Below are 27,627 nucleotides of genomic sequence, written 5' to 3' on the forward strand. Positions count from 1 at the left end.
AGGGAGATGCTTTATTTTCAAACAATTAAAAGGTTTGAATCTGGTGCATTACCAGCAAGTTGATGTAAACTTTGGCTGATATCAGATTAAGTGTATAAAACATCTTCCTGCATGTGTAATCGTTTGGCTAGGAATTAACGAGTGTCCAGAAGATATTGCAGTTCTAGTGAACTTGCTGAATAAAACTAGAACTTTTAATGCTTTCCACCATTTGCCCTAAAAATTATACAAAGTCTATATTGTTTCATACAAACCTCTGGAGATTTTCATCTTCCACATCCATCAGACCAGTGACGGGATTGGCCAGCTGTTTACCGACAGTGTTCACATCCCCAGCATCCAAAGCTCGGTTAATTAACGCCACAGAGGATAACATTTCCACAGCAACAGACAGCTCAGGGTGAGTGAGGTTACCCTGAAAGAAGAAGATTAAAGCAAACAAGTTATTACTAATGTGGGCTTAATACAATTGGAAGAGAAATGCTCTACAACATAAGACATCTGTCATATACAGACTGTCAGATCAACATTTACAAATAATCTTACAACGTAGTAGGAAATCCTAAACGATCCTTTCCAATAATGTTCCATCATAAAGTTAGCCACACTACTGTGACAGAATGCGTATTACATGTCAGTGACAGTGTCTGTACTAAAGTCAGGTAACGGAATGAAAGCCTTAGAGCTTGCACTTTTAAATCTGGGTCAGCAATGTCTGACATCATGTTTCTTCAAGCACAGCATTGGTTTCCATACAGAATATAATTTTCTTTTAGTTTCCAAGAGTATATAGAAGGATTAAAACATTTATTTTTGGCCTTTTGTACAAATGTAGAAATATCTAATAGGGAAACCCTAAAATTGTGGATTGGAATGGGCTTCAGTTATTATTTTGGTGACCATGGTCACCACTACAGGGAGGTCTTTCCGCAATGGACAGACAGCAAAATTTATCAGAAAAAATAACATTTCCTCACTCTAAACCAAAAAAAGGTTTTGCCTAGAGCTACATTGTTGGATAGCTACTGCATGTGTGATGGTTATTTGAAGATTTAATTCAATAATTTTTACAACTTTCTTTTAACATTCACAATTGTGTGCTTAGTACTCTAGTACAAAACATTGAATAAAACATTGCAATGGGATTACAGGACAATCTGTTACAAAATTACTAGAAACATATCCTTTAGATATACAGTTTTCCATGTTTTATCAACATATATCACCATATTTTAGATATACTAAGGGCTTTATAAAACAAGGACATTCCTTCAAACATTCCCTCGTGGGAATAATTTACTGCCATTGAAACACACTGACCTGGAAAACCGCCACAAATTTGAGGGAATGTCAGATTTCCTGTTTTATAAATAGAGTGCTAGACTTGAGCGACTTCAATCACACATTGGGCCCAATTTATTAAAGCACCCAAGAATGGAAACAATAGACGGTCATTGGAAAACCTGGACAATCCAGCAAGCCTGAAATGGATTTGGTGAAGTATTGAAAACATTTGACAACTAGTAGCAATGATTTTTAACAAATCTTTTCCAGGTTTGCTGGATTACCCAGATTTTCCCATGATGGTCTTTATTCTCAAGTCCTAGGGGATTTATTAAATCATTATTAAAACTATTATGTCCCAGAAATACCCATGTTTCTGCACATTTTTAAATCACTTGTTAGTGCATGTGTCTTTGCAACCGACCAACTTAGGAGTACAGCAATTTCAGTTGACAGTTGGGCTGTTCAAAGGATACTATTAACAGAATCACCCTCAGGTTAGATCTATCACAAGAAATGGATATTGGCTACAATTGTTTGGGCTGACAAATTTTTTTGATCAGCAGCAAAGGTGCCCGAGGGGCCGGCTAATTTGCACTTGTAGTTGCATTTGTAGTGTTTGGCCAGCTTAAACCTAGATCCAATAAAACTGAAAAATGTTCAAAAAAAAACATCTAACATCTGTGATGTCCCTCTCTCTTTCCATAGATCACACAAATATCTGATGAATATATAATCTTTTCACCAGTTTCCGAATTTTAGTGCAAAGGGTTGGCTAATTTATTTGAATTTTGATTGATTTAGGAGAAGACACTAAAGAGCCGTCTAGCAGTGTGTGGCAGTGTGTTCAATTTGTTGTATTTTCAATTTGATTTTCTGTATATGGTAAATATACTGAACTGAAAAATACTGAATGAGCTAACAGAATTAAAAAAACTGTATGAATTAAAATCAATGTATGTATACCTAGCTTTATTTAAATCACACAAAAAAAGTTCTAGTTATAGGGGTGCATGTGACGGATTCCTTATGTGGGACCCATGAACCATTCATGGGCCAACATGGGAAGTATGGACAAGGAAATGCAGTGTATGCTGTAAAACTTACCTCTGGACTCTGTTGCTGCAGTGTGGCCAGTTCCCTTTGGTAAAGATCTTCGGCAAATGGGTAGACGTCTGGCAGCTGGGCATCTGGGTTCATTAACTCTTGCACTGTCTCTCCAGCAACACCCTTTCTGATGGCATTATTAATTCTAACCACTGCAACCATTCCTGTAAAAAATACATGAACATTAACAAAAGCACACATTTGTTGGGGTGTAAAGACACTTCTTCCTAGGTCCACCATGTGTACAGAGTTTGCAACCAACATACAATGGAAATGCCATATAGGCTGGAATGACATCTGGGCAGCTTTATATTATTTATTTTGATGTCTAAATGAATGTATAGGAAGGTTTCATTTTTAATAATAGACTAATAAATTGTTTTTCATGAACACAGTATACTCAAGGCTGATCCAGCATTATTAATCTAAAATAATTCTCTTTGGGGTTATACAATGTACCATTCATCCTGAATGTCCAAATAACAAAACAAAAATCCAAAGGACTTTGATGGAGAGATTGGACCTGATTTATTAAGGCTCCCCAATGCTGGAGTGGATACACTTTCATCAGTGAAACTATGTGATCCAGCAAACCTGGAATGGATCTGGTCCAGGATTAAAAACATTTGTTAACAAGTAGCAAAACTCTATTCCAAGTTTGCCAGATCACCCAGCTTCACTGATGAAAGTGTAGCTTTAATGGGCCTCCATGATCTTTTTCCAACCAATATACTAATGGGAACATGCTGTCTATTTTTTTTACATGCTTCTGCACTTTTTTTTTACTTCCCTTGAATGTCTTCAAGGTAACAAAGAGCATTTTGGAAAAAAAATTTTAAATGAAAGAACACCAATAATGTTTCTTGGAATTGAGCAGATTGTGTACTTTGCTGAGCTACATTTTCCAACAGCTTTTATTTACCAGGTTATGCTTCTCTTGCTTTTTTAACACACATTACAGTTCTCTGCTATTGTTTGTGTTACATATCCAGAATAATTCTTCCTCTGGTGTCAGTTGCTGGTAAAGTGCTTGGTGTTCACTTGCTGCAGCATTTTACCAAGATGATATTTCATCCTGCAGGTAGCAGTAAAGGGCCCACATTGTTTTCACTAGCAGCAGCGGATAAAACAGTAATAGCTGGCCCTCAACAGATAAGAGGCAAAGTAGATAGTTCCAAAGATACAACTGGAATGCATTGTTTTCAGCCAGGAGGGCTGTAGACTGAGAAAGGCACACCTGGAGCTGTGCCATTATTGCCTTACGCTGTGGATAAAACCTGCAATGCAGCTGGCACATTCCTGCTATGATGTAGTTCCAAGCATACAAGATATATACTTACTTCTCTGTAATTGCTGAGCTAACCCATTGGCAGCATCAACTCCAGCCTGCAATTCCTCTTTCTGTAATGGTCCACTAAGGCCATTCTGTAAAAAAAAAATCAAGATATTCAATATTTTATTAGATTTATTGTTTTATATTATCACTAAGGGCATGTTCACACTAGTGGTTTATGCACTACAAAACTTGTAAAAAAAAAAAGAAATTTGTTTCTGCTACATGAAGCATCCAGGGGTTGCTTACTTCCCTGCCATCTACATAGAGTTGATTTGGAATTGTCACCACTTAGGAAGACGTAAACATCATAGTAAAATACCACTAGTCTGAACATGCCATTTTGCCATTATATTTTGTAAAAATTTGAAAGAACTAAGGGCAGCTTCAGACCTGCTTTGGAATACAGCAATCCCACATTGCTCCCACTTGGTCACTTACACCACAGCTATGGTTCTAAAGAAGAGGCGTCTGTGTATTTGACAGCAGTGAGCAGGGATAATACCACTCACTACCACCCACATTTATTCTCATTAATGCCACATGTAGTGTCTTCCCAGAAGCAGTAAATCCCTGGCATGAAGGAACAGTAAATGCACTGTAACATCATGGCTAGTGTTAATAAAGCCTAAAGGAGGAATCTGCCAAGGGTTTTACACCATGCTAGCATCAAAAGTGGCTTCAGAGTGGCTGCTGGAGCCAATCTAAGCAGCCCCCTTCCCCATACCTGTGATGAAATTACATGTGGACTTTTTGTATCTCCTGTCCACAATCAGATCTTACTACATTCTTTCTCCATGTCCAACCCATGTTCAGCTTCTTAGTGCCCCCACTCTTTCCTGTCTCTGATAAGCTCTGGTCAAGAAAACTTTACATATGATGTAAGTTGGAATGAGGGGGGTCTGCAAAAGAACCATATATAACTGCTGATGTGTGTATCTGTATGTGTTTGAACTTTTCGCATGGTCCTGGTGAGAATTACATCAGAAATAGGACATGTTAGTTTTGCCATCTATTTACCTATAATCAATCAATCTGTCATAGTGTATACTGTACACACAAATATCCAACATAAGGCATAATTTAATTTTTTGTTACAATTAAGTTAAAAAGCAAAAATCAGCAAAGGAAAGTCAAAGGTATACAAAATTGTTAAAAGTTGAAATTCCAAAAAAGCAAGTCATGGAAACCAACACCCCCAATGACGGGATAGAAGGAAAAAATAATCTAAATGCTGTTTTTGGAGAATATTAAATGTCCAGAGGAAAGAAGCTTGGATAGAACTTTTGTGCATGGAGTTACCAGGTCACACATAAAAAGTTTCATTCACTCCATTAAATGCACACACCCAAATTCCAGAAATGAACACAGAGCTTTCTGTATTTTGTGTCTATTTATAAGTCTGTGTGCACATACAGGAGCTATACATGTGACTGCAGCCATGCAGGCAGATCCACGCCCTGAAGATATATACATATTAGGGAGTGATGGGCATGCCTGGATTGAAACAGATGTATTCTGAGCACACACACTAAATAAGTGCAGTCAAACACATTCTAAGTGCTCACCGCAAACCATTATCCTCCACATGGCTGACAAAACATGACGTGCTACGATTGTGTTATCAAAGCACTTCCGGATGAAATGGTGTCTACAAAAGCGGTGATCACACAACAGCATTATAGTGTTTTTCTGCACATGGATGCACATGACAGGTAATGGCTTTGATTCAATTCTTTGCACAGATTCCGAGGATACGGTTAATAAAACTCTGTACACAAAATATTCTGCTAGAAACTCCACTGATTCTGCTGGGTGAATTTTACATCCCATTATTATTATTATCCAGTATTTATATAGCGCTGACATATTACGCAGTGCTTTACAAATATTCTTGTCACTAGCTGAACCTCAAAGGGGATCACAATCTATCACAAAAGTAAATGAACTCCTTTACAAAGTTATGCATTTCCACCACACTTGTATGACATCTTAAGATCATAATATTTTATTATGAAGAAGGCATATAATCAATCTTCTATAAAACTACAGGACACCTCCCCTCAAATTAAAAAGGATGAGATCAGTTGGAGGTGTTTGATGTGACAACACTGTTCCTTCATAGAATTAGTGCAGTAAATGTTGTCACAGAAGTGTGGTACTAAAAAGATCAGCAGGTAAAAATAAAGTAAAAGATAGCCTGACAAACAAACTAATTCAGCCAAGTTTTCTAAGAACTGGTAATCTGCAAAATATTACATTTTTGTGTTAATATACACTTTAAACGTAGTAAAAGAATGTGCATACTCCTTATTAACTTTCAAATATGTATACATGTTTATATATGTATTACTTTTTTAAATCTTGCTTGGAGTTTTTTCAATTACACTTCTGTCGTTGATGAACAGAACCTACCTCTTGTTTGTGCTGCTTATCGCTCTGCAGCTGTTTCAGATACCACTCAGAATTGTCTCTCTGCAGTCCTCTCAATGAAAGTGATTGACTGCTAAGAGCGTCATACAAGACAGGGGGGCTGCCAGACTCCAGAGCGTAGTCTACCTGCTCTATAGCTACTCGCACTAAACACAAAACAGAACATACAGAAAAAGGTGAACAATTTTAAAAATTAAAAGACTACTATAAACACCAGCATGATATATGGCTGGTATATTGCATATTTATATATATATATATATATATATATATATATATATATATATAACACAAACAAATTAGAAAAAGATAAGGGTTAGGTTCCATAAGTCCTGGGACATTGTAGGACATTGTAACAATTTTTAAGCTTTTATGGGCCTATTATAAAAAAAAAAAAATCACACAAAAACAATGTGTCAAAAGACACCTCATTCTTTCCATTATCACAGAACTCTTGTTGGAGCTCCATATCACTTACTGCCAAGGCAGAAATGACATTGTTTGTATCATGCATTGTGAGGATCTGATGACAGTCTTGTTTTTTCATAATCAGTAAACACCATATGAGATAAACGGGTCAGCAGGAAGCAGAAACTACTTATGTAATAAGCAAATACAATCTCCCCAGGGTACATGTCATTGCAAACTATACATAGAAAATGCATTTTAACCTTCTTAACAATTATTGATAAGATTATTTAACATCTGTATCAAAAAAGAAAAAACAATTACAAAGGTTATAGGTCTACTATAAACAGACCAGACGTCAAAAGGAAACTATTCCATAGAAAAGAAAAATACATACAGTTCACTTTGTTGACATTTCCCTGGATTTCGGCTTGGGTTAGTAATTCCTCATATACATCACGCTCTTCTCCGCTATTCTCTGTAGGTACCTAGACAGGGAGGAATAAAGGGAATTAATGTAAGCTAAAAGAGAGACACATTATGGTACAGACATTTAGGCTATATTCACACTGGCCATGAGGTACGTTTACCACTTCTTATTGCCAGGGAACCCTTGCATCTTGAAAGACCCTACACGTGGCTTCTTCTGGTAGCAGTTCCATTGGGAATGAGTAGAGAACAGTGAGCGGTACTAGTACTACTTACTGCCGCCAACTGCAAATGTGCAGCTACGGGGAGCAAGGGTTTGCGTGTCTGGCAAAATGCCAAACGTGGGGGAACCGCACAGGATCGCTCAGTAAAGGCAGTAAAAGGGTGTTATGGGTAATTCTCTATAGGATTTTTATTTGTTTACGATATCCTTATACAACTGGTTACCTTGTTAATTGAAGCTAATATGTTATTCTGTTGTATCTACCATTTGAATATATTGGTTTGTGTATTTTAAAGTTTGAATGTTGACTGATTAACACATAGTTTAATAATTGTCATTCTATGTCTTTATGTTAGTGCTTTGCATGACTCTTCTTATCCCCTGAGGAAGCCCATAGGGTAAAACGCATAGGGATTCTTTTGTAACTAACTTGCTTTCGAAAAAAACCTGCATATGGACTAATTACCTTAAACCATCTACCAGCTAATTGTATGTCTAGATATCCCAGAAAACTCAATTGTACCAGTGGATTTGGAATTTATCACTTTGTTTTCTTTGGAACCTGGACAATTTACTTGAGATAATTTGTTCACAATGTAATATTAAAGAATACAGATATCTACACCTTTGCCAACAAACCCCCCTCGGACTTTCTTTCTCCCCCAATTCTTCACTTAGGGCTGGCAAGAATCAATATAATATAGTTAGAGACACCTACAACTATACATTAGTCCCCATTTGTATCATACATAGCAATATAAAACAAGAAAAGCTTTCTAATGAATGCAAGTTTGGCCCATTATGGTTACCTGACCAGCCTTCTTAAGGTCAACCATGCTGAATTGTTTATGTAGCAGCCTAAGCCTATACTGGTGATTAAAGTGTATCTAAAATGTTTCTTTTAGCTCCTGGATTACTGGTAGGGGGGTTAAGCCCTTTACAGGGGTCAGACAAACATAAGTTATTTGTTGCTGGAAACAATCTTGCTGATCATTTTCAGTGACAGAACAAAGGAGTGCTGTATGCACAGAGCTGTTTTGTTCTAGAAAGAGGAGGTGAGAAGATGAGCGAGTTTCTTATAAGAGTTTTCAACTATGGGTATTAATTGCTGTATCCAATACCTAAACTGTACTTTTAAATACATTTGAGGTTATAGGCCTAAATATTAAACCTTTCCAGGGCTGGAGAGGATACACTTTATTCAGTGAACTTGGATGATCCAGCAAACCTGGAATAGATCTGGTCCAGGATTCAAAACATTTTAACATTGCTAACAAATATCAAAGGACTTTTAGGAAATCCATTTCGGCTTTGCTGGATCACCCAGCTTTACTAATAAAAGTGTATCCTCTCCAGTCTTGGAGAACTTTAATACATCATGCCTTATTGTATGACTATCCACTGGTTTTAACTTTAAAAAAAACTAATATCTGGACTCCAGCTTGAAATTATAACCTCAGATCTACTTCTTTGTATCACAAACCAAAGCAACCTTTAAGATCAAGCACCTCACATATACAGTTTGGTATGTGATCAGTTTCTAAGAGATAGGATTCATGACTACTTAGGTAGTGTTGCCGAGCCTAAACGTATAAAGATAAGGAGAGAATGAGGAGAAAAGTGTCTCTTTAACACCCCTAAACGTGAAGTCATGATGGCATAACCCCGTCCACTCTCCATCGCAGGCTCTGAGCCTGGGATGGAAGAGTGGGCGGGCTGTGTCACTTCACACAACCCGCCCACTCTCTCCCATCGCAGGCTCAGATCCGGGGAGGGGTTCCGTGGCTCTGGCCGGTGCGCCCCCCGGCAGGGTCCTTCTCCTGACCCTGCTCAGGGTGCAACTGGCCAGAGCCACGGAACACCCAAAGGACCAAAGACACATTGGGCGGTAGTTTGTCCATGTCTGATACAGACAGATTACAAAAAGCTTGCTTTGAGGTATACCAGACATATAAGAGATCTGGCCTCTACCTATAACCAAAGTATCACTTCGGAGTGAATTGGATATCTCATTATATTGTGTGATATTGATATTACAAAAATGCACCGCATTGAAAAATTATCTTTAGTTTTAATTACTTCTGGGTTGGTAAATTATACTATCTTTTATTACACAATCATGAAGCTATTACATCTATTATAATTTTCTGTGTACATGCCAACCACATAAACAGATTGCATTGGTCAGCCTACTGGTAATGTCCCTGAAAACTGTTTTAATTTGTACATCAGTGATCCTATTAGTTCTCCTTTATAAACTGTCTCATTTCAACCTTGTAAAGAAAGAATTGACCTGCTCTTTAAAATTAGGAATAAAACAGCTTTACAGATGTCACTCACCCGCTTTTTAGCATTTTCTGTTTTATGATGCTTTGCTTGATAGAGTGTATCTTGGTACACAGTAGTCTGAGACTCATTAAGGTTTACTAGCATGGCGTTGGGATTCTTCATTGCTGTAAATGTTTCTGCAGGAACTCCTCGATCAATTGCTTCATTTATGGCAATTACAGCTGCATGCACTGTGGAACACCATAGTAACAACGTTAGTCAGCTTGAAAAAAAAAAAACCTTTTTTTTTTTAAATTTAACTAATGTAAAAACAAAATAAAACATGCATACACAATATATAACTCTATGGACAGGTAATCAATATTTTTTTAACAAACAGTCAAATTTACTTCAACAGTGGGGATAATTTGTTAGGAAAAGTTAAGAGTTAGGAAAAGTGTTAATGTCTCCAAGAGAATGTGATAGTTGGTATATAGGTTTTTAGGAAGAAAAAAACAGGTTCTATAGGGCCCTGGAGCTGGCCAAAGGAGTGAAAGAGTAGGTTCCTTGGCCCAACCCTGATTTTGGATATATCCATCTGCACTCAGGTGCAAGGAGAGGGAATGGATTAGCAAGAGGCTGGGAGAGAGCCAGAGTCCGTTCCAGGCTGGGAGAGAGCCAGAGGGTTCCAGGAAAGCCAGTGGCCAAACAGTACTACAAAGTTGTGAAGTTGTGAGTTAACAGTACTGATATAGTATATGTGTTTGTAAGAGAATACTGTTTATTGTTTTTGTTGTGAAGTGCTGGAATGTGTGCGGTAACACTTGCCTGAACAAATAAAAACTGCTGTTTTTTTGGACTTTGGAGTCTGCTGCCTATTATTTGCCCTGTAAGCGTCCCATTACCATGAGCAGATGAGCAACCCCCAATGATCTATCATCTATCACAAAATAAATATATATATATATATACACACACACATACATACATACACACATATATATATATATATATATATACACATATATATATCTATATATACATACACACATATACGTATATACGTATGCATATGTATGTAAAAGAAAAAGTATGTAAGAGATTCCCTTTTGTGTATCTGCTGCATTACATATGAATAATAAAGTCCAGCAGAGGTTAAACACTTATCATAATTTTAAAACATTTACATTAGTATTGACCAAAGGTTATCAGGGAGTTTTTTTATCAGGGTTGTGCTGATGACAGGAAACAGGTTGATCTGTGATCTAATTACCATACTAAAAACATATTAATGATGGGTCACATAAGACAGATCGTCCAAGATAAACTATCCATGTGGTCACCAGGTATCAACATGAGCTGCACAGTTCTAAATAATAACTATAATAATACCTCTTAACAGATGTGGCCTAGCGCTAAATCAAGACTTGGTTTGGATGCAATGATACAGAATTATATTTACTACTATAATGACTAAAAAAATAATAATATTGTATGCACATATAGGGTCTGATTTATTAAAGCTCTCCAAGGCTAGAGAGGATACACTTTCTTTAGTAAAGCTGGGTGATCCAGCAAACCTGGAATGGATCTAAAGCTCTCCAAGGCTAGAGAGGATACACTTTCTTTAGTAAAGCTGGGTGATCCAGCAAACCTGGAATGGATCTGGTCCAAGATTGAAAACTAGCAAATAGCAAATGACTGAAAGTGTATCTTCTCCAGCCTTGGAGAGCTTTATTGAATCAGGTCCATTATGTGGCACATATTTCATATATGATATCTGTCCTTTTAAAAAAAAATCCTGACATAGAACCATAAATACTGCCACTGTTGGGATCTTCCGCCAAAAATACTAAATGCTTGACTGTCACACTGGCCAGGAACATGCATACAGATGTGATATTTATCTGTAATGACTAAGAAATTAATAAAGCCTTTAGGATCTTCAGTAGGATCTTCAAGAGGAATGTTGGCAATGCTTTCTTTTACCTCTTGGCAAGATTTACTTTGCTATCATTTTTCACACTTTTGCTTTGAGTAGGACAAAGAGCAAAAGAGCAGTACAAGGAGATACACAGAGCTATAGTTTAGAACAACGGTCACCGAGAACATTTTGGTAGTTCCAGCTCTGGCTGGTGCACCCCCCAGCGGGTCAGAAGAAGTGCCCCTCTGGGGAGCGGCGCACTGGCCAGACTCGAGGACCATGTCTCCCATATGCATCGCAGGCTCAAGGTGGCGGGCAGGTTGTGTCTCTGGACAAATCCCACTCGGACGTGCGATGGAAGAGTGGCAGGTTCTGGTATCATGACGTCACTATGGGGGAAGGATTTTCTCCTTTAAATGACACACGGCTCCCCGCGCATGTGTGGTCCGGAGCCCGTAAGTTTAGTGGTCTGTAGGTCTGAAAAGGTTGGCGACCACTGGTTTAGAATGTCAACATGCAGATATTTATAGCTTCTAGAGCAGGGGTGACAAACTCTGCCTCACGGCCCACAATGTCCTTTTTTTTGGCCCCCAAAGGAATCCTAAATGTGAATTACAGCTGGCCCACTGCTGCATTAAAATAGTGCCGCTACTACAATTTCCGTCATCACTCGTCGATAGACCAGCGGCCTTTTTGCCTATGCGTGGCCCGCATTAGACTGTTTTATAGACGCAAGTAATGCAGAGAATTGTAGTAGCGGCATCACTCGCGCCTATAGTCCACCGGCCTCTCTGCCTTTGCATGGCCCCGCACTGGACTGTTTATAGTCGCAGGGAATTGTAGTAGCGATGCTATTTCCGTTTCAAGTTTAGTCTGCTACTTTTTAAGTTTTCTCTAAGTTTTTAATATTGGCCCACTGTGTATTTGAGTTTGACATTCTGTTCTAGAAGGACACAAACGTAGGGTTTTGGCTGCATTTTGGTTCACATTTACACTTAAAAATTTGTATACATTGATTACACACAGAACCAGTACAGTTGGCAAGGCAGTGATAACTCATAACTTGTATATGGATATGACCCATCTGAACATTGGAGCAGTTTATTGGATGTCTCCACCAAAACCAAAATAAATGTAAAATCTCTTTTTCTGCTGTAACCAACAAAATATTTTTTATTTGGCCACATAACACAGCCTTTATTTTATGTATCCATACATGAAAAGCCATAGAGAGGAACATGGCACACATTTTTGTAAATTCCGTCTCAATGAAGTGCTAAAGGAAAGTGGCTGAAAAGTTTCCACTTCACCAGCTGACCTCTCACACAAGGTTAATCTGTTACAATTCTCAGTACATGCTTTGTTCAAATTTGCAAGGACTTTTGAATAACGAAAAAGATACAAAGTGTAATAGAGGTAAAATAAACTTGGTTTTATAGTATTAAAAGCTTCTGTAATACTTCGTATTTACATCCAGCTCTTTGCAGGCCTTTCAATTTCAGATATATTTTTACATAATGAGTTGGATACATCAGCGCAAAAGGAAACCCACAGGAAAAGAGTTTGAATGACTGCAGAGTTACAATTACACGATTAAGCCATTGTTTAACTCTTCTAAACAATCATTTGGCTTGAGTTTTGAGCACAAAAGAAGGTTCCAGAAGACCCATTGTGTTGGAAAGTTTCTGGTATTATGTAGGCAAGTAATCACTGTTTGACTGCTGGTTGCATATATTAAGGACAATTGGCAAACCTCCTAATGTGCCTGAAGAGTCATTTGTATATTTAACACTGATGATTACCTCCAGGAACAGTTTCTAACTAAATGATGAAAGCAAGTGGTCTGTAAACAGAGTCCCATGAAAAGAAATTGATAGCAAACATCAGAGCTTCTGAGAACCTCTCAAGCACAGTAGTTATTAAATGTTATTGCAGCTGCTGGAAGCTTGCACAATGCAATATGTTGATGATCAGACCAGCGGATGTGATTTGCATTAATGTGTTCAATGCAAGGAAACAGTAAGTTAATGGGAACAAGTTGGCTAATCAGAGTGAGATGAGTATCTAGCCACAGGCTATGTACACATGTCTGATGAATCTCGGACGATACGAGCAGCAGGGCTTACCTCAGACGAGAATCTGTCACGTGTACAGAGGCTGTCCAACGTCATTCACAGATCCGTCCCAGCAGGTCCATGAATGACAGAAGACGAATGACCGCAATGGAAGTGAATGAAAGAGAGCGCAGTGGGGTGCTGCCTGCTTGTTCTCCCCCCAGCCCTCTCCAAAGAATAGTATGACTCAATATGCACATCGCTTGTTTATTCATCTTTCAGTCATTTGTCATTGGAAATGATCTTTCACGATCAAAAACGTAAAATCTAGCATGTGTATGCAGCCTTACTAAGTTGTACAGAGAGGGTATCATCCATACCCAACAATCAAATACATGGTTCCACTTTCTGTGCAAGAATAAAAGAATATCAGTGTGTGATCTATTTCTTTTTCACAATCTTAAAAAAGTTATCCATTGACCATTTTTAATTACATTTTTTATAATGGTTCTTTAGAGTCTGGTGAATGTTTAGTGCTGTAGGCTCAGAAGAAGATTGTTCTATCAATGCTAGCAAAGATATTTTACCCCAAAGATACATAAGTAAGATATATTTATAAATGTCTATGCACAAAAATAGTATAATTCTACATATCATGTTTCTGCTTTATTTTACAAATGTTCAGGAAGAGATAGGATGCTGATAAGTGAAGATAAAAAAATTAATGTACATATAAAATATATATATATATATATATATAAATAAATGTACTTACATGCAGCTTCATCCACAGATAGCTCACTAGCCAAGATTCCCCCAATTTTGCTAAATGCTGGCATTTGAATGCCATACTTCTCCAGTTCACTCTTCATGATATCAATCTCTTCCGCTGTAAATATACAAAAACAATAGCAAAGTAAGATATTTGATGCTGGTATATAAAAAAATTATCAAGACGGCCCTTGGTGGAAGGGCCAAAAGCTAATGCCAAATAATTGCTTTAAATACATTACACAAATTTGGGATACATAAAAATACATGTTTTAAAATTTACGAACTTGTTTTCTATAATTGTGATCCACAGCCACTCCAAAATAAAAAAACTCTAAACACAGATGTTCAGTTTGTGAACGAAGGAAGTCTATTTAACCTTGATTTAGAACATTTTGTGGTGCTCTATTAAATTAAAACTATAAAAAAAATAAAGAAAAAAGGAAATAAAAAAATGCTTTTTATGCATCCCTAATTTATGTGCTGCAAATATTTTGAAGCTACAATTGCTAACTTACTGCAAAATTTTACAGCATTAAAATCTTTGCCATAATCGTAAGTTTTCATTATTTTGAAATGTCAAGACAAACTTTGATTAAAGAGTTCAAATTCATCTTTAAATAATTTTATGCTTACAGCTACAAGTGTCTTATTTGAATTATTATTGTTTGTATAATGTACAAGTATTAAAAAAAAGTGGGAATACCCCAAACGCTACATATGAATAGGGCTGTGATTTTTGGAATGCAAATGTCACTGCTGGTTTTCACACAAGTCATCAGCAGGTGATCCACCAATTGTCTATAACTGAAATCACTTTGATGTTTACCAACTAACAGATCATTCTTTTCTGGTAGTTGTATTCCTGGTAAAAATGGCTACAATGTCAACTTTTTTTATGGTGTTTTTCCAATATACATTTTATAGGAAAATAATGACTTTAGTGTAAAAATATTTTGTTTAGCATTGCCAAAAAACTTTAGAAAATGATATTGAATCATTTCCTCTCCACATTTACAAAGATTATAAGGATGTATTGTAATGACAGAAACTAAAAAAAGGCAAATTATTACACAAACTTGATGTTTCCCATGTTTTATGTTAGACCCCTTCGATAGCTATACAAAAAGTATGTGTCTCTGTTAGAAGCAAACCAGTAAAACTAATTAGTACTACCATAAAGGGGGTTCGTGTAGACCACCCCTAACCTCTTTGCCGCTTGCAGAATTAGTAGGGGTTTTGTTTAATAAAGCAGAAAGCAATATGCAGCAATCCAAAGAAATAAAATATCAAATCACTTTAACTGGTATAAAGGCTTTAGGCTGATGAAATCTAATTTCTTGCAGTCAGGTAGTTTAAATAAGCCTGTATTAAGATAGCTCCTTACACTTCAGTACAAAAGCAATGGTCTATGCAGCAAAAGAAGGAGATTGCTTAAAATACATAGCCAATATTATTTATATAAAACAAATACCAGGGTACACTCAACATACACATGACTAACAGATATGGTATCTAATATTCTGTTATTATTCAAACACACACAATCACATAGATACAGTGATTTCTGACCTGTAAATTCAACTTTCCCATACAAGTCCTGGATCTGTGGTGCCAAGCCAAGTTTAAACAGGTACAAACTGCAAAAAAAGAAAAAAAAAAACAGATGTAAGAATCAATATGTGATTTTTGCTTCAGCTCTCCTTGTAGTGTAGTGAAACGAAGAGTGAGGGCACTGAATTTAGTCCAGTTGCTTGAATGTACTTCAATATGAGAAAAATTACACAAATAGGCTACTGATCAGTACAGCCCATCTGTGCTCTAAAATATAAACCCAAAATACACTTGTTGCAGTGAGGTGCTTCCAGACAACATCACGAGTAAACATTTTAAAGGGGAGAAAATACAAGGCAGTAATTAATAAACAATGATTATGACCCAGAACTGCCAGCTAATGAGCTGTCACATTCTGGCCTAATGAGCAGTGAAAAGGAGAGAACAGCAGGGGCCTTCTACAGACTTGTTGAGGAGACATTAAAAGACCATTAGAACTGGTCTTCCATTTGTAAAATCGAAGCCTGTAAAAACACCAGTGCATAGATAAATACCTGCCACTAGTTATTCAAGGAAAGCTACCTATAGCCGGGACATATTATCCTTTACTTTGGAATCAATAGACTAGACAAAAATATTTTTTTTGACGGAATACCTTACAGAATACATTATTTTGTGTGTCAGCACATAGTATATGATAGCACATTGCATTACGTTTCATTTTTTTCATCTCTGAATTATGTGAGACTCTGTATCTCCCGAAGTAGAAAGAAAACAGATTCTAGACTCCATTTTCCAGAATCTCATCAATAAAGTGTAAACCATAGGCCTGATTTATTAAAGCTCTCCAAGGCTGGAGAGAATACACTTTCATCAGTGAAGTTGGGTGATCCAGCAAACCTGGAATAGATCTGGTCCAGGATTCAAAACATTTGCTAACAAATGACTTTGAAGAAATTCATTGCAGATTTGCTGGATCACCCAGCTTCACCTATTAAAGTGTATCCTCTCCAGGCTTGGAGAGCTTTAATAAATCAGGCTCCATGTGTCTACACAAGTAGGGGGACTTGTAGTCACAGCAATTTTCACTAAATTTATGAATCTGAGTTTCAAAAGTTAATAGTTATAATTTGCACTAATGAAAAAATTTGCTTTGAGAGGTTGCCTTGTTAAATGTTAGGTTTCATTGAGCTTTTGAGTAAACCTGTTATCAGACAAATATGAAGGCTGACCTCTTCTGCGCTATTAACATTGCAATTCACCAGATGGCTTTAATATTTTGAAATCACTAAAAACAAAATCTTAATACTTACAAATCACTGACTCAAGGCAATAAAGCAAGAGGACAGGCATATCAGCCAGGCCAATGACATTTTTAGAAATAAAGCAATGACAGCCACCCAATGTGTTGGGTGTTGTTGGACAAAGGTAAATCAATGAATTATCCTGTAGGTGGCAGGTTGGAACATTTCCTGCTGCTAACGCAGTCATGTTCTTTTTCTCACCTTGGAGTTCTCCTAGTTTTTCATAGTCAGCAATTTGTTGTAAAGTTATTTTGTAGAAATGGCCACCTTGTACACTCATGTAGCAGGAAGGGAAACTGTGCCACTGATTCATTACTATCACGCTTCATGTATGACAAGACCTTTATAATCCTTTGTTTCAAAGCTGAATTTATTTATTTTTTCTAACTTTTGGTAAAATGGAAAAAGGTTTATCCAATTAGTTGGGTAATATTGTGTCTCTTAGAAAGATGTCTCTTGTCCCGGTGACTACACATGCAAAGTATCTTCCTTGAAGGCTACGTACACACGTCAGATGATTCTCATCCAATATCAGCACTGAGGCTGAATTTGGCGTGTGTGCAGCACTCGTCATTCACGGATGAACAATGAATGATCGTAATGAATAAACAGAATGGCGCTATATGTACAGCACTCGTTCATGCATTGTTCAGTCTTTTGTTGTTGTAAAGGTTTGTGAAAGTTCTGTTGCAATGACAATCCTGGCACCTGTGTATGCAGCCTAAAGCTACGTACACACTTCCAATAATTATCGTTAGAAAATGAACGATTACGACTGATCAACAATTATGCACGATTATTTTTGAACGATCGTATTGTGCACAATTCTGTACATGCTGTAACGATAAGATTGTTCAAATAAAATCCACCAATAGTGTACACACGGCCAGATACAATCGTTTAAACGATGTAGGGAGTGACATGTAAAGGAGAAAGTGTATTGCAGAAACACGGAGGATCACTGAACGACTGTACACACGATATATAGCGAACGATCGTCGGCCAATCAGATCCGCCGGGACAGTCATTCATTTCCAACGACAATCCTCGTTCTTCGGCGCCATTGGTCAGTCGTTGGTCACCATTTTTGCGAACGATTTTCGGCCGATCAGTCGTTCGTTTTTACGATAATTATTGGAAGTGTGTACGCAGCTTAACTCTTCCCCTACTTCAAAGATTTCTATGCATGGGATCTGCCATTGGTAAAGTCTCACTGGAAATGCTTATTACCTAACTATCATATGGGCATAATGGCCTCGGTTCTTTGACTCCTGACCCAGTTCAAACATGCCATTAGTGAGAGATATTTTTATGTGAGTGACCACACAGGAAGGGAAAAAAAATCACTACAATTGGGAAGCAAACTTTTTTATTAAAAAATAAATATATGGGCCGAATTTGGGCTAGAATAGGTCAATCAATTACCACAAGAAGACTTTAGATTGTTTGGATGACTAGAATATTTTATAAGAGGGAGATATAATCTGAGTTGCAGACAAAGAGCTGCCACTCCTTGTGAGAAACTCGCAAAGGCAAACAAGTCAAAACAGGATCTGTTGTAAAGAAGCACATAGACACTGATATTTTGCCAGCAGCTGAGATTTATTCCATTTGCCTTTCTGAAGCATGCACAGATCCTCTAAATAGGACTATTAACTAGGACATACAAGTAGTAACAGAAGACATTATTATTATTAACCCTTTAAAGCTAAACCCCACCCAGCCTTACCTTCAGTTTTGCACAGTTACACAGGCTACTCTTTTGTCCTGAAATGTCTTACTGCACACTGTGAGCTTCTTTATAATGGGTCTGATTTACTTAAGCTCTCCAAGACTGTAAGATACTTTTTCATGGTCGAACCTGGGTGATCGAGCCAAGCTGGAATGGATTTCTTAAAATTAATTTGCTATTTGTTATCAAATATTTTCAATCCTGGACCAGATCCATTATGGGTTTGCTGGATCGGCCAGGTTTACTGATAAAAGTGTCCTGGAGAGCTTTAATAAATCAGGCTTAATGTGTAAAATGGATAATGGACATGCAGCATCATCTTGACCAGGCATAGGCAAACTATGGAGAAGGACCCCGCTAGAGGGCCACACCAGCCAGAGCTGCAAAACATGTGCCCTGTACAAATCCCGGGCTCAGGGAAGTGGGGGGAACAGGCTCAGATCTGCAATAGGTGAGTGGTTGGGGTTATGCAATCATGACGTCATGTTCAGTGGCGTCATGATGGCATAACCCCGCCCACTCTTCTATCAGCCCAGCCCCTCTGCCAAATTTTAAAACAGATTGTGGCCCTTGAATGAAAAAGTTCTGACCGTTCCTTTCCAACCTGACTTTCCCTAGCCAGCTCCTTTTACCGATTTGATTTCATTCAATTATGTAGGCCTAGCATCAAATATCCACATTACTACAGCTTCCTGTTTTCAGTAAAAGTACAGCGCCCTGTTGGCATCATGATTGGCTTGCACTTCAGATAGTAAAACAAACACCTAGTATTAATGTCACTGGATCTAAAATAAGGTATGCAATAAAACAGAAATGTCATTAGAAGGTTGGGGAGGACATGTTAAGACAACATATAAGCAGTTTAAAGTTCAGCTTAAAGACTACAGCACTCGTGCTGTCAGCATAAAGCAGTTACAAGGCAGTAAATGTCCCATCCCCACAAGCAAAAACAAAGTTGTTAACTGCTTAGCCACAGTCTACGTCTGGGCAAAACACCATCATTTGTGCTAGCTGTACCTCCTGAAATCAGAACCTGCCATATCCTGACAAAAACTGCTTGAGTGTGATGCATAGGTATAAAGCTAGCCAATCGTTGGCACCACAAATCTGCTACAGAGCTGTGGGCAATAGAATAGTACAGCATCTACCCACTTTGTGGTCAATGCCTCCCAGTACTATTTTTGTAAATACGCAGGGGTTAATGTTTACCAAAGAATTTGAGTGCTTGCTCGGACAGCCAATAAAGTTAAACAGCACAACAGGGGGACCTTAAATTTGGACAACAGAGAAACAAAAGAATACAAATATTTCATCAAGATTCACATATTTTTAGATAACAAAAATTTGCAGTTAAGTACTCAGGCCAAATAATAGGATGTAGGTAAATACATGTAATAAACAATTCTTACCTCAAGGCATGAATGCAGTATATACAACGAGGCATATTCTTCCGATCATAGATGTCTGTAGTCTCAGGATAAAAGATCTACAGGCAATGAGTTTACAATAATATAAATTGATTGGAGAGCAGGACATGAAATGCCAAAACATTATTTATTTATATTTATACTCCTGTAGCATACCTTGGGAAGGCCAATTTCTGACATTGCATTGAGCCACTGAATCACATTGTCTGTGTGTCTGAAGTGAAGACCAGTAGCCTAAAGCAAAAGAAAACAAATGCTTAAGAATCACATTCCACTGAGTAGACCTGATTTAAAAGTTGACCGACAAAGAACCTATGACTTTATAATAGTACATGCAGCCACCTTATGACTACAACTGACCAGGGAGATTTTTTTGTTTTACAATTTGCACCTTAATCGAACAAACCTTTGTTATGGTGGCAAAATGTTTTCCTTTTATGTAGCTGTTGGGAGATTCTCCCCACGAAAGGAACAAACATAAAAAATACATATTTATATATAAACACATTTAAACTGCACACACCTATCTTACACCCCTTGTTATTTCATCATGATGAAACACACACAATCACACACAATCAGTTTTACAAAATAAATGTGATAACCTTTTACACAGACAAATACTCAAATATGTCTGCAGGATACTGTTGTGTCCTATATGTCCCTTAGTTATGTAATTCTGAGAAATATTTCCACAGGGCATCATTTATGCGCACATCTGTCATTTATTTGTATAAAAAAGACAATATATTACTTCAAATCTCTCCCAGCACACAACACCTCCACCTGTATTTTTAATATTGTCAATCAGCAAGTTAAAATAAGCTATAGCCAACTAATTAGCATTTTTATTGATTACAAACACATTGAGCATGATTTATTAAAGTTATCCAAGATACCATGGGAGCACATGGGCGATCCAGCAAACCTGCAAATGAGATCCAGAACTAAAAACATTTGCCATTCATTAGCAACTGATTTTTAAGAAAATCACTCCCAAGTTTGCTGAATCACTGAGGTTAGTCTATCTTCTCCACTCTTGGAGAACTTTATCAGGACAAATATCTACTTGAACAAAACAAATGTTATGCTTATGTTACATTGTGTGTGCATAAATATGTAAAATCGTATGCAACATTTCTATTAGTAACAGGACACTTACACGATATCTGGTCTGTTCACGATCATAGATTTTCTTCAGTGACACAACTTTTGGGCTAAAGAAGTTTCCCAGTTTTGCCAGGTAAACACCATTTCTAAGGCCTTCTTCAAGCTCTGTAGTAGGAGGTAGGTCCTCCATCAAGCATGCCTCCATCCATCTGTAAGACATAACCAGAAAACCATAACAATTACGTGCAAAGAACAAATACAGTTATGAAAATGTTGTAATCCTATCGCTTCAACTCAAAATTATTTTTATTTTGTAAGCAAAGAAACCAACAAAATAGTAGTATCAATATAAGTATAATATATATATATATATATATATATATATATATATATATATATATATATATATATATATATATATATTCCCCTCATATTGTGTGTTAATTCCTCCACCTCCTAGATTGTAAGCTCTTCGAGGCAGGGTCCTTTCCTCTTGTCTCACTGTCTGTATTCGTCTGTCATTTGCAACCCCTATTTATTGTACAAAGCTCCGTAATATGTTGGCGCTATATAAATCCTGTTTATTGATAATATTATTAATATATATATTTAGATCAGCTGAAATTCTGAAATGACTTGGATTTACTAACAGGTATGCTTTAAAAAAAAAAAAAAGTTTGTAAAATGTGTGTAAGCAGAACGGTGGCTGAGTGATTAGCTCTCCTTGCAGCACTATGTCCCAAGTTCGAATCTCGCCCAGGACACTATCTGCATGGAGTTTGCAGGTTCTCCCTGTGTTTGCGTGGGTTTCCTCTGGGTTCCCTGGGTTTCCTCCCACAATCCAAAAACATGCACTTTGGTTTATTGGCTTTCCCCTAAAATTGGGGTGGGGGATCCTTGTGCACAAATCTAATGAACTTTCAGTTCTGAGAAGCTGATCTGACAGCAGTTTTTAGCATCTGTGCTTCAGTATTGTCATGCATATGCTTTTAATTTCTAATGCAAAGAACGTGTTTCCCCTCTGGCAGCTTGCTTTGTCTTAATAATAAAAAGAATTTTGCAGGTGTGAGCTATTTATAGGCAACCTGCTCTGTCATGATTCTATATTAAGCTTTCAAGGCTATTGGACGTTTTTGCTGCCTTAATATGGAGTAAAAAAAAGTTCAGCAGTGTTTGTGTAAGTAGTTGATGACTTTAAGGAGTGGCACATTAAAAAGCCTCAATACTGTGACTATAAATTTAGCTCAATAATCATAAAAATAACACACAAGGCTTAGCTACATTTTGATAAAAAAAATTCCATGACCCAACCAGAAGATAACTGCAGACTTCAGTAGTAATATAAACATAATGGCTACATTATGGGTTTACACATATATACACACGTGTTCCCACTGCGCCATATGATTGGGAATCTGGAGTGACCCCATCTGTACAAAGGAGTCTTATTTACAAAAATAAATATAATAAAACATGCTTTAATACGTATTTCAGTCATCTCCCCAGCCACTTTTGGCTGGGTGCACAACCCGGAATTTTGCAGTAACCCCCGGCTGTTTTTGGGTGGTTACTGATGAGTTGGGTCACAGTACAGGGACTGCCACCTGCCTACAATTTATTCCCACCCAGCTAAACTAAATTTCTGGGTTAAATACTGGTATTTCATATTTTCTAAAGTTACATGTTATGTATAATGGTTTCATAAATGTGAAGGTATAAAAGGGCCCTTAGGGCCCCTAGGGCAGGTTCAGACCTGTTTTAGGGTAAAGCTTCCAAGTGGTTGGAACCTCCCTTGAACATTCTCACTTTCAGTGCTGGTTCTAAAGGAACCAGTGTCTGAACATTTGACAACTTCAACCCCGATTCATTCTCAATGGAGCTTCTGCAAAGAGACGCTAACAATAAGGTCTTCCAACAGGCAGCGGTTCCTGGCATGAGGAAGCGTTAAAAGGCAAACTTCAACCTCACCGCAAGTGTGAATATAGCTTTAGTGAAACACCACAGAGTTTAAAGAACATATCTAAAACAACATTATAAAGACCAAGGAGCTACAAAAGCAAATCCTAGTTAGGAAAGAACAAATCAAACTAATCAAACAACATAAACATTCCACCACAGCACTCACACACGTTATTAAAATCAGAATTGCTGTGATACAACTGCACCATCCAAAAGGATTCTGACCAAAAGAATAGCTGTAACCACCCATGAGAAAAATAAACGCTGGACACACTGTAAAGCTGGGAATTATGTTAATCACAAAAGGCCACTATTTTATATGTCAACCAGAAGTTGCCACAGATATGCGGTAGATGCAATAAACATACAACCCAAACTGCAAAATTAAAAAGCTGCTTTTTAACAATGGTAACTATCCATGTTGTAAGAGAGATTCTTTCAAAAGGGACAGGAAAACAGAGCTGGAACCAAAGTGAGTGACCACAAATGTCTTGCAGCTATTATTGAGTCACAGGGTAAATACTTTCACAACCAACATTTGTATTTTTTAATTGACTTTTGGGTCAAGTTGTAAATATTGGTAATAAACAGGAGTAAAGACAAAATGAATTGCATAGCTTATGGTGAATATTACTTTGAGTGTTTTACTTCTTTTTACCCTTTCTCTTGCTTTGTGAATAGTTATTTATTACCCCAGATTGTAAAAGTAATTTCCAAATGTACATTTGAGTACTGGTACCTGGACTGTGTATATGGCTGCACCATTGTTAAGAAAACACAAAATACTCGGATGAGTCGTTCTGTAATTTTATTTTTCCCAGTTATGACTTTTTCTATACTATTATGAATATAGCTCAAAACCAAAGAAAACTGATGAACTGCATGAAATCAGCCAGAAACTACCCACTGTGGCATTTGTGGTTTAGAGTTAGGACATTGCCAGCCATATAAATAAACATTAAATGAAATTCAGTGAGGGAAGGATGAGTGACTAATGTCCGACAATATGGAATTCCTATTTGCTCACCAAAGCTGGCCAGCTGCTGGACCTTCATTCATGACTCAAATGGACAAAAAAGGAAAAAAAACAAGTTCAGCAGATCTTCCAGCTTTCTCCTCAACAGGCTTAACAGGAGACTTGAAACACAACCTACATGCAGCTGTTTTAGATCTTCATGTAGCAGGAAAACGCTGCCTGTAATACGCATGTTGGAGGTAGCCAAAATGCAGATGATCTAATTCCTGCTAATGGAAAGCTCCAAATCCAGGAGAATTAATCATCTGGCCGATGGAGAAGTCAATTTACTCAACTTCCTATATCTGCCCACGTGCCAAGGCTGACCAAGAAGGACTCTAGATTTCCCCAAATCACCATACTGTTAAGCTACGTACACACTTCCAATTATTATCATTTGTAAATGAACAACGAACGATCCTGCACGATATCCGCAAACGATCGTATAGCACCAATCCTGTACATACAGATAACGACACGATCGTTCAAAGATATTGTACACACGTATATATACACACAGTATATATATGAATATATATATATATATATATATGAATATATATATATATATATGAATATATATATATGAATATATATATATGAATATATATATATATATATATATATATACACACTCACATACACAATACAGCCTGTATCGATCAAATGTTCGTTCATCGAGCATGCTCAGAACATGCACTATCACTGAACGACCGTACACACGATAGATGGTCAACGATCGTCGTCCAATCCGATCCGCCGGTTCGGTCGTTCATTTCCAACGACTATCCTCGTTCGTCGGCGTCGTTGGTTACTTTTTTTACAAACGATTTTTGGCCAATTGGTCGTTCGTCGTTCATTTCCAACGATAAAAATTGGACGTGTGTACGCAGCTTTAGTATGTGCAGATAAGATACATAAGTACATTTACACATGTGGAGATCTGTCCTAATGAAGCACACACATTCCATCAATAAATCACAGAAATAAGTTGTCAGTATGTACAGGTAGTCCCTGGGTTAAGGACATCCGACATACAGGCGACTCCTAGATACAAACGTGGCTTCCCTGCTCCCTTGTATGCAGGATGGAGGCTTGGAGGGGGGGGGGCGGTTTGTATGACTTTCAGAAGAAATCTTTTGCTAAACACAGCTGAGGCTGTAGGTGATCTTGAAATCAATCTGAGCACTCTATCCTAATATCATCAATATACATATCACTGCTGGGAAGCTCTTCTCTATTACATCTCTTTAGAACTACTAACCTAGCATCATGTAATAAAACCATTTCCTTCATACATCCCATGGCATTCCATGTTATGTATCTCTCTTATGAGCCTACTGCTCTTCGGTATCATTTGAGATCTCCTAAAGATACTGAATCATCTAATAATAATACCTTGGTATTTGTTACCATTGGTCTATGTACCGGTGATATTTCATTTACTTTATTATCATTTAAATGCATGCCAAAAAGCCTTTCTCTGCCTATTCTGTTTATCAAATCACAAATATCTCTTACATCACTGGTCATTTTTAAGATCGTCATCCTTATAGATAGCCAGAACAATCATTGGTATCAGATAAACTGACCTAAGAAGCCTAAATTGATCATTGCTCAAGGAAACCCTAGCAAGCTCTGGAGGAACCCTAGAGTTCCAGAGAACCCTGGTTGGGAAACACTAATCTAAAGAAATAGGAAAACATAATAAAAAAAAAAAATCAGAATATTAAAAAAAAAAAAATTACAAAACACATTGCCCAAAACACAGAGAGCTGCAATTAACAGGGAATATAGCTCGCATATGTATTATTGTATTATGTAATATTGCATATGTAGTGTTGTGCCCCAAACACTTTAGAAAATCCTAATCTTGCTGACGCTGAAACCTGTAGTATCAAGGCACAAATCAAAATCTAGGTAACCAGCGGAGCAATATGTGTGGCCAAATGTAATTCCTTCAGTGATCAATAAAACAGAACTATAGCCAAAAGTTACCCTCTGTCCTACAGATTTACCACACCATTATATGGAACTCATAAACTGCTGTCAGAAGAATGTTTCTTTGATATGCAGAGAAGAGAAGATAAGGCTCTCACTTCTCCGTATAAAACCATTAACACTGTACAAATAAAATGATTTTATTTCTCACATTTACAGCTCTTCCTCTGAACAGGATATGACAAACCATGCAATATGGCTGCTACCATCACTACTGTACTGTGATATAATGTTCTTTTTTCACTGATGACATGTGGAATATGGTCGCAAAACTACATGGGAAATTTGTTGGGAGTCAGGTTTTTTAGTCAGGTTTTTTTTGCATGGTATGCCAGACCATGATTCTTCTTTTGGGACAGGAAGCAGAATAGAGAACACAAGAGATTTATATAAATGCTAAGGGATGTATGTTCACTATCAGACACATTATTACATATTGTACAGAACAGTCAATGCTGTCACTAGCCAACAGATGCAGCAAATACGAAACACAGCCAATATTGCAGCAACCACTAGTATACAGGAAACAAACTGAAAAAAAGTTCTCAACATCTCCACCATCAGGCAAGAGAAAATGAATAAATTGGTACTATCTTCCTGATAAACAATATAACATTACCATGTAGCAAATACCAAAACCACTGGTTAAACAGATATATATTCCCCTAGTATTCTCCCCAGCCCCTTTCAGCTGGGCTCACCACCCGGCACTTTTCAGTAACCATCAGGCTGTTTTTGGGTGGTTACTGAGAAGTTGGATCACAACACAGGGCCACCACCTGGCTATAGCTTTTTGCCACCCTATTTAAATAAGAGTCTGGGGAGAAACTGCTCACTGTATATTACACAAAAACATGCACATTGGCAATATATGGAAGCAACAAATATTTTAGGGATATACCCCCTGCTCTCCGTTTCTGAAGGGAAAGAGTATAAGTAAATACTCTCAACCACCAGAATCGCGGAGTGGAAAAACTGCAAGAAAATTAGAGATTTTGCCTTAGAAAAGTAATTCCCTGACTATTATTTTAAGGTAAGAACTTTAGAAGTCCTATGTTCATAAATGTATTCCACTTATAACCTGTGAACCCCAAACACTTTCATACTGATGGAGAGTTTTATAACCCTCCATTACCACATGTAGCTGAGCACTATCAGGCTAATAGTCTGCTGACAATAAAAACATCTCTTCATTAAGTTAATGATTTTTCCCTAATCATCGGAAAAAGTGTTTTCCCGTCCGGCACTTCAGCAGCAGAACAGCGTGAATTAAAAATAAAAAAAAGCTTTC

The 27,627-nt window shown here is 37.4% G+C and overlaps 1 protein-coding gene across 1 annotated transcript in view; it reads right to left on the reverse strand.

The window, feature by feature from the left end:
* The window catches only part of IQGAP1 (IQ motif containing GTPase activating protein 1), a 110,476-nt gene that overhangs the window by 38,516 nt on the left and 44,333 nt on the right, over window positions 1-27,627 (reverse strand). Inside the window, exons 3-13 of the mRNA XM_072402478.1 lie at window positions 21,414-21,570; window positions 20,408-20,485; window positions 20,234-20,310; window positions 15,807-15,874; window positions 14,239-14,352; window positions 9,558-9,736; window positions 6,963-7,053; window positions 6,140-6,303; window positions 3,732-3,816; window positions 2,392-2,555; window positions 255-415 (exon numbers count right to left, since the gene is read on the reverse strand). Coding sequence (XP_072258579.1) covers window positions 255-415; window positions 2,392-2,555; window positions 3,732-3,816; window positions 6,140-6,303; window positions 6,963-7,053; window positions 9,558-9,736; window positions 14,239-14,352; window positions 15,807-15,874; window positions 20,234-20,310; window positions 20,408-20,485; window positions 21,414-21,570 — 1,338 coding nt within the window. The remainder of the gene's footprint in view (window positions 1-254; window positions 416-2,391; window positions 2,556-3,731; window positions 3,817-6,139; window positions 6,304-6,962; window positions 7,054-9,557; window positions 9,737-14,238; window positions 14,353-15,806; window positions 15,875-20,233; window positions 20,311-20,407; window positions 20,486-21,413; window positions 21,571-27,627) is intronic.

The sequence above is a fragment of the Pyxicephalus adspersus genome, chromosome 2 (genome assembly GCF_032062135.1).
Source record: "Pyxicephalus adspersus chromosome 2, UCB_Pads_2.0, whole genome shotgun sequence".
In the NCBI taxonomy this organism is placed as follows: domain Eukaryota; kingdom Metazoa; phylum Chordata; class Amphibia; order Anura; family Pyxicephalidae; genus Pyxicephalus; species Pyxicephalus adspersus.